We start from the raw sequence: 8858 nt of genomic DNA on the forward strand, positions 1-8858 counted from the left end.
AATAAAAAATAAAATAAATAGACGTCACATTTTGAGCCTAAAGAATACTGTAAGAATGTTGTCAATGTTCTTAAAGAAATGTTTCAGTTCAGCACAGGTTGAGCCGTGGAACGGCATCTGAAGAATGCCGTCGATTAGTACATCGTTTGCTCATTCCTCAGTTTGTGTCAGTGCTCTGCGTGTCCAAACACACACATGTACAGAACTGAAATGAATATGGAAGTCTAGGCAAGATTTGACAGAGAACGTGTAAACTTGTACTTTTCTGAAAGCACTTATTTTAAGTTTTGTTTCTTACAAATATGTGCTATTTGAGCTGTAAAATTGTAATAAGATATACATATTAAATGTAAAACTTTTAAGTGAAAATTTGAAATGTTGTCTTGACAATTACGTCTCTTGTCTCAGAAAACTAAAATAAATTAAATGTAATATAGAAATTAAATATAAATGAAAAAAATAAAATTTATAAAAGAAATTAAAATAAAAAAAATGAAGCTAATTCAAAACATTAAAACCATACTAGTATAGTAATATTAAATTAACACTGGTTAGGAACTAAATAACTACTTTTAATGGATATAAAGTTGCATCTGTTAATATTATTTAATGGAACTAGCATTGAACAATAATCTAACATTAACAAATATTAATAAATACAGTAACAAATGTATTGCTCATTGTTAATGTTAGTTAATGCATTACCTAATATTAACAAATTATTGTAAAGTGTTATTGCGATTTTTAACCTAGTCTTGTGTTGATGTATTATTTTTGTAAGTTGTATACCTTTAAATTATGAAGTACTTTTGTGTATTTTTCTGTTTAACCCAGTGCAGTGTCCAGTTCCATACACATCCATTGTAAATGCATTACTGTTTTTTTGTTTTGTCTTTTAGCTGTCACAGATCAAACTCAACCTGTTTTGAGTCTGAAACATTCCTTTAAGCCTGATCGAAACGCCCATGTGCCATGTAGGAACACCCAGATCTCCTGCTTTGAATGTGTCAATCTGATTGTATTTCCTGTAGTGTCTGTATTTGTGGCTTAGAAGCATGTGATGTAAAAGCACACGTTTTAGAAAGTCGTTTGGTGTTTTTTTTTTTAAAGTGTAAGTGTTTGAATGTGAACACTGACCAAGCACACCTTTCATTGGAAACCATGAACTAGTCATTCCTTGAAAACATAAGTCTTTCATTTTCCAGCCGGATGTGAATAAAAAAACGAGGTGTGTAATCAGTTGTTACGTCTTTTTACATTACGACATCATTCTCAAACTGCACTTCTGTAGTTACAGATGCAAAACTGACTCAGACTCGGTCGATTCATAAAGAGAAATGCTGACAGGAAGTGTTCGGACACGTCTTGACAGGCATTTCCTACCCGCATTTGCTTATATTGGACATTATCGAAGATGCTTTTCCAAGGACGCTTAATCTAACGACCTTTTTATGATTCATTCTGGTTCGACAGCCAACAAGACTTCACTTGCTAATAGTTTATGCTGCTGCCATGTCAACCGTATGTTTGTATGTAGCAGGTTCATTTGCTGCAGGACTGGTAATATAATTATCTCAACAGTCTCTTTGCTACAGGAGTCTTGCCCTGACAAGAATCTTTGCCGTGTTAGCTCTTGAACACAGCCTGTGTTGTGGTACAAGGCCCAGCTTATGAGCTGAATGCATGACTTCCCATGCAGCACAGCTATTTCACTGAGTAATAAAACTAATCAACAGCTTCCCCACAAAAATCTAAGACATGCAGCCTGAGACACACAGAGACACCAAGAAAGAAGCTATAATTCTATGAATGTTTTTAATGAAGTCTCTTAAGAATATCAAAGCTGAATTTTCAGCATCATTACTCCAGTCTTCAGTGTCACATGATCCTTCAGAAATCTTTCTAATATGCTGATTTGCTGCTCAGTTATTATTGGTGCTCAGTTATTAATAATGGTTCTTATTATCAATGGTAAAAACCGTTGTTTTTTCTACTTAATGTTTTGTGGAAACATTTTTCAGGATTCTTTGATGAACCGAAAGTTCAAAAGAACAGTATTTATTTAAAATAGAATGTTTTGTAACATTATAAGTGTGATTACTGTCACTTTTGATCATTATAATGTATAATAATAAATAAAAGTATTAATTTCAGTTAAACACAAACATATACTCCAAACATTTGTCATGGTTCACAATATTATAAAATAATAGAAAAAAGATGCGCACACTGTTATTCTCCCTTTATTCAAAAAAGTTAAAAGTGGCAACGTTTCGGTCAAAGACCTTCGTCAGGCAAACACTGTTTACTTTGATGTTTAAATACACTGTTTATTTTATGTACCCTTTGATCTTGCACCTGGCCAAGACATTTGTGACCCTGGACCACAAAACCAGTCATTACGGTCAATTTTTTGACACATTGAGATCACCTGAAAGCTGAATAAATGAGCTGTCCATTGATGTATGGTTTGTTAGGATAGAACAATATTTGGCCGAGATACAACTATTTGAAAATCTGGAATCTGAGGGTGCAAAAAAAATCTAAATATTGAGAAAATCGCAAAGAAAACATCTTGGAGCGCTACTTGCTGAAAGGACCTCCGTTTCATAGTCCCAGAAGGTGCTCTTTTGTTGGGTTCAAAATTATATCTATAGAAACTACGGATCCAAGGCACTTCTTCCAGTTCCAAAATGTTAAAAAGCCTTTATTCAAACATGGCTCACTCTAGAAACATTAAAAATGACTAAAACACTGCACACATACACACACACACACACACACATATATATACATATTTATATGCATTTGGGAATTGAGACCCTAAATTAGTGTATATTGCGGCCTATAAATAATATAACGGAACAAGCTGAACTGATGTCAAAACAGGAAGCTGTATTGTGCAAATGTATTCTTTCAACACACACATTTGTGGTTGAGGGACACATTCACTGATTGCAAAAGTTCCAGAAGGTTACGGGGTCACTGTATCACAATGACCTGTATGGGTCAATCTCACAAAGAAATGTCTCACAATGTCATATTTCACAGCAAAAAAAAAAAAAAAGGTTCACCGGAAGTGAGGTATGCTTTGAGTCGTTATCATGCTGGAAGACAAAACGTCAACCCAAACCAAGTTTTGTTGCAGATTGCTTGAAGTTGCCTTTCAAAATCTTCTCGTAGTCTTCCTTTTTCATGACTCCTTTGATCCTGACGAGATTCCCAGTTCCAAATGCACGGAAACATCCCCACAGCATTACACTCCCACCTCCATGTTCTTTGAGTTGAGCGCCTCTCCCTTCTTTCTCCAAACATAGGCAACATCTCTGTGGCCAAAGAGCTCTAGTTTTGTCTCATCTGACCGAAGGACCTTTCCAGTATGCATAATTTTTCTCCAGGTTGTCCTTCAAATGTCAGTGTAGCTTGGAGGTGTCTCTTCTTCAAAAGTGGAGCTGTACTAGTTGTTTTGCAAGATACTAATCCTCAGCTTACAGTGCAATTTAAATGCTTAGAGGATTAATTAGGTTAATTAGGCAAGTTAGGTTAGTTAAGCAAATCACTGGACAACAGTGGTTTTTTCAGTAGCCAGTCAAACAGATAATTTCTTAAGGGGGCTAATAATATTGACCTTAGCAGTTTTCTTATTTTTTAAATAATTATTTTATTCCAGGCAAATTGAAATAAATAAGGCTTTTTCCAGATGAAAAATATAATAATAAATAGTGTTAAAATTCCCTTGCTCTGTTAAACATCACTTAGGAAATATCTGAAAAATAATTTAAATTTCATATAGTGGGCTAATAATTTTGTCTTCAATTGTATGTATATATATGTATATGTATATATGTGTATATGTACGTATATGTGTATATGTATGTATATATATATATGTATGTATATATATATATATATATATAAAATAAAGTAAAATACAACAAAAGAAAAAAAAAAGCTTTCTATTTCACGCAACAGTATTTTTCACATTTTTTTCCACATAAAATGCTTAACTAGAATGAAAATAATTTAACATTACAATATGAAAAATCTTAACCACTCTAAAAATAAGCTCAATTTTCTTTTTAATTAAATAAAATTGAGTAAATCGGTATTTTCTTATGATTTTGATTTGGGGAAATAAGACCCAGAGACATTCTTGACAGGTTTGGTGAGATTCTCTTACTTCATTTAGACATAAATGTAAAAAATCCTCTGAAATCCTTTCAAAATGTCATGTTCTATATTCACAAACTAATGAAGGAAAAAAAGCTGCTAATCATTTTTCATTAGGAACCATTTTTTAAACAAAATTGTCAACCAAAATGGGCTTTCAGCCTTTTCTGATGACATTTAAGCAAAATTAGAATCTGAAAATCATTTGCATGATTTTTATCTATGCATTAAACAACAACGACAAAAAAAAACAAAAAACCATAATGGCACTTAGTGCTCATAAGGATATACACTCACAAATTCACTCTGTCCACCTTAAATTCACATTAAAAAAAAAAAAATGTTCACCAGCTTATATAATCTTATAAAGCTTATATAGTCTAAGTCATATAATATGACACATATACACTGCAAATCAGGTTAATAAAAATTCATATAGGTAAACAATAATCATCTGCTGTGCCTTTTCGTTGAGATAATCACTAAAGTCTAATCTACTGTGCAAGTCAACACAGACAGCCGCTGTCTGTCATTTCTGCATAGACTGTCATGTCATACAAGACATGCAAATGCATAGCACACTTTCTAGCAAAGCTTCTCCTCAGGGCTCATGATGGCTGTTATTCAAATCATACTTAAAGGGACAAAAAAGATGAAGAAACGACATGAAATAGTTTCTGAATTATCCCAGTTTTCCACCCTGACATCATTTCCACAGCTTCCCAGAAAGGCAAAGTGTTTCATAAATTCATGCCATCTATAAATATTCACAAATTGCTTTCTGGGAAGCCGACAATGGGCTAAAGTCCACGAATGTCACATAGTTGGACCGTATTTACAGTAACAGTGCGCTATCATTAGAAGCTTATTTTGTATTTCTCAGGGTCCTGAGGGTTGTTCTTTAAATCAACCTGAATCCCATAAAGTAATATATATTTTATTTTCATCATTCTCATCTTTGTGACGCATTCTGACGATGGTCTCTTAGCTGCACTGTTCTGCACCATATGATTAAAAACTGCTCACGAGGCATTTCGTTTAGCACTGAAGGAAGTCCAAAGACCGACGTTATTCAGCTGGCAGGTTTCGAGTGAAAAGGCCTTTTTCCATCCTTCCAGGAAGCATCTGAGATCCCACGCCACTGCTGACCACGAACAAGAGCAAAAATAAGACATTATCCTCAAAACACCATGGTATTACCACAGTACACCCCCCAAATATCTCGGTCTGTGACAGCTATGCGTTTAACAGACAGTATATATGAAGTATGACTTGACTTGTTTAACTTACACGGGGCTGAATCTCCTCTTTTTTGCATCTGGTGCTTGTGGGATGGCCCCTTTTTCTCTTCTTTCTGCTGCCCGGTCCCTGTATTTCAGCTAAAATGAAGAGCGCCACCCAGAGGTCAATACTTCAAAAGTGTCAAAGCAATGAATTATAGAGAAAGAAATACCAGTTATAGTGGAAATAGTTTTTTTTTTAATGGTAGTTAGATATCAGAGGAAGTGTAATCAGGGCTTTCAGAACAATTTGACCGCAGACCAGTCTGTCAGCCTCTCCTCTCGCTCTCCAGCCTCCTCCTCACTGTCTGTCTCTCCACTGTATCCTGCCACCAGACCCTGAGGAGGACTCTGCCGAGAGACAAGACCAGCAGACAGAAACATTCATTTTTATAACACTGCAGTGCCAATAATAGAAAAGGTTTTTCGAACAGAGTACAACATAGAAGATGCAAGCGGTGAGTCGCATGGTAAAATGCACAAAATGGAAACAAGACAAACACAAACACATGAAACAAGTCAAAAATTAAATACAAGTAAAAACAAAGCCATGTCTCAGCTTTGCTTGTGTTAAACACCTTTTCGGTCTTTGTTTTACTGATTATTTATTTATTTTGCTATTATATTTACATATTTACTGCTTTGTATATAATGTTAAAAAAGTAAAAGATAAAAACAAAAAGGCCATAATGTAACAAAACCAACAAAGGAAATTCAACAAATAAAACCAGAATGTAAAGTACGATGAAACAAAATCCATAATTAACTTAAATTGAAACCAAAAATCATAACATTAGGTAATCAAACCAAACCAAACCAAACAAAATGAAACACAAAACAAAACAAAACAAAACAAAAAACATCAAACATCCAGAAGAAAGACAAGGTTTTTTGTTTTGTTTTGTTCCATCAGAACCTGAGGTTGCTCTCTTCCTTGCTTTGCATGTTAAAAAAGAGCTTTTGAGCCATGGATCGGTTGTTTTTAGGATTAGCAAGAAAATTACCAAAAAATATATATTCAATGTAACTTTGCTTTCCATAAGTACTTCTTTGCAAAAATTCCTAGCCTAAGAAAGTTCAAACATTATTAAAGAGACAAGTGAACAGCCAGTAAAAGTACACAAATTACAAGCATAGATAAATACAACAGAACAATGTTACAAATAAAATAAGGTCGGTAGTATTCGGATCAGCTACGATCCGTTCAACCACTATCAGTTATACAAATGAAAAAGGTGGCATTTTAAGAGCCTGGCATTAATCAGACGTGTAAAAACCCAACCTTCATCTCCAGGACGGCGTAGCCTGCATCAGCGCTGGCAGATTCCCGTCTGTCATCGGGTCTCCCCTGTGCCATCAGTCGAGAGTTAGTGCTCAGTACTCGCCCGTTCTCCTTCTGCCTGTTCAGACTTTTGGCCCACCGCTCCATGTCTTTGGCGATCTGAGGAAAAGTACAAGCACAACAGGAAGAGATACTCAATTTAGATCACATCCCTTCGAAACCTCACTCTATAAGACACATTAAAAAACCTGAACCCTCACAAGCAGTGAGGGTTTCTGTCTGAGACTGTACCTGCTGTGCCGTCTTATTCCTGGGCTTGTCCTTCTTGTCCTTGCTGCTGTTGGGAGCACCTGTAAGGTCAGAGATCGCTCCTGCGGCCGCAGCGTCTGTGGTGTCATCGGACGTCTGTGACGGGGCAGGAACATACGTGTGTCTTTCCCCATCCCAGTACATGTACTGCTGCGTATGGGGATTATAGTAGTACTAGAAGAACATCACAAAAACAAACAGCAACATTATCAGTATCAATGTGCTTGTTTAAGAAGCTGTGTTTAGTCGCTCAGTAAGCCTAACAAGCATGACTGACTGGTCATTTAAAAAAGATTCCTGCCAAGATTACTCAGAACTAGGAGTGTCTTGCTCCTTCTCCCTATGAAATCTCCAAATTCCATTATTTATTTCTTTTTTTTCAAAATTCAGTTTTTTTTTTTTTTTACATTTTAATTTTTCTAGATTTTTTGTTTTTTCCGTTTAAATTTTTCTAGGCTGTGTTTTAATGGTTACATGAAATTGTATTCTTTAAAAAGCATGTCTAATTAATTAAAATCATGAAACTTACAATATTAAACAGCAATTTATTAAAAGTTTAACAAAAAAATACATTAAGGCCCTATGAAATGTTTTTTTTTCTTCTCAAATTCAGTTTTATTTTGACCAATTTCTGTCTTCCATAAATTATCTGGATTCCATTTTAATAGTTTCATTACATATTAATAATCAAAAACATCTCTAATTAATTGATTTTTGGGGAAAAATACTAAATTATTATTATTTTCTTTCTTTATTTACTTTTTTTCCAGAAATACCGTGTTGTGTATTTACATTTTTTGCTAAAAATTCTGGTAAATATTCCTTTAAAAATAATGTTTTAATAATAATTTTATTATTAGTAGTAAATCCGTGTATCATTCGATCATTCGTTTTTTCAAAATTACTAGGACTATTATTCTGCTGCATGATACTGCGGAAGAACTGATGAAGGCACGGTTTGATCTTCGGCTGACCAATCAGCAGAAAGGGGCGTTTAATTCCAGCCCACGTATAGAAATCGAATATTCAAGCTGTTTATTCATTTTTCCACCCATGAACGAATAACGAACATTTAAGCTGAATTTTCGTTTTTCCTTTTTTGGAAAAAAACAAAAAAACGAATTTCAATATTAAATCAAAAAAGGAATGATCGAATGATACACGGATTGTAGTAGTACTCAGGGCTCTAAACCGGTTTAAGGAACGAAAACCGGAAACGGACGAAATTTTGACCGGAAGAGAACCAGAAACAGAAACTAAATCAAATTTTATAGTTCCGAACAGAATCGAGAACCGGTTTAAGGAACGAAAACCGGAAACGGACGAAATTTTGACAGGAAGAGAACCAGAAACAGAAACTAAATCAAATTTTATAGTTCCGAACAGAATCGAACATTTGAAATGGCCATTAACCGGTTAATAATGTTATTTTATCGTTCCACTTCTGTGAACGGAGAAAACAGAATAAAACTACAGGCTTACATAAAAAGGAATATAGGCATATACAGGAAATATATTTCACTTAAATCATTGACAGATTAACAAAATGAACGAAAAAAATGTGCTGAGTTTTATTATAATAGGCAAAGAAAATTGTAAAAAAAAAAAATAATGTTATTAACCGGTATTTCTTCTACCCGAACCGGTTTCGGAACGGTAATACTACAGAGGAACGCAGGAACAGAAATGTTAAAATATCGATTCTGCTCGGAGCGAACCGATTGAAAGCCCTGGTAGTACTATAATTACATTAAGAAATATTTGTGTCACAATTTCTTCAAGTTAAACTGAACTTTTATTTTGATGGGTTGCTGTGA

The 8858-nt window shown here is 34.5% G+C and overlaps 1 protein-coding gene across 1 annotated transcript in view; it reads right to left on the bottom strand.

Moving 5' to 3' along the window:
• Positions 1–5690: 5690 nt before the first annotated feature.
• Positions 5691–8858, bottom strand: part of LOC107709225 (RNA-binding protein 10-like) — a 22103-nt gene continuing 18935 nt past the window's right edge. The window contains exons 15-17 of the mRNA XM_016513662.1: positions 7024–7215; positions 6718–6891; positions 5691–5801 (exon numbers count right to left, since the gene is read on the bottom strand). Of these exons, the coding sequence (XP_016369148.1) occupies positions 5691–5801; positions 6718–6891; positions 7024–7215 (477 nt within the window). The remainder of the gene's footprint in view (positions 5802–6717; positions 6892–7023; positions 7216–8858) is intronic.

The sequence above is a fragment of the Sinocyclocheilus rhinocerous genome, unplaced genomic scaffold (assembly GCF_001515625.1).
Source record: "Sinocyclocheilus rhinocerous isolate Xijiao unplaced genomic scaffold, SAMN03320098_v1.1 scaffold776, whole genome shotgun sequence".
NCBI lineage: Eukaryota > Metazoa > Chordata > Actinopteri > Cypriniformes > Cyprinidae > Sinocyclocheilus > Sinocyclocheilus rhinocerous.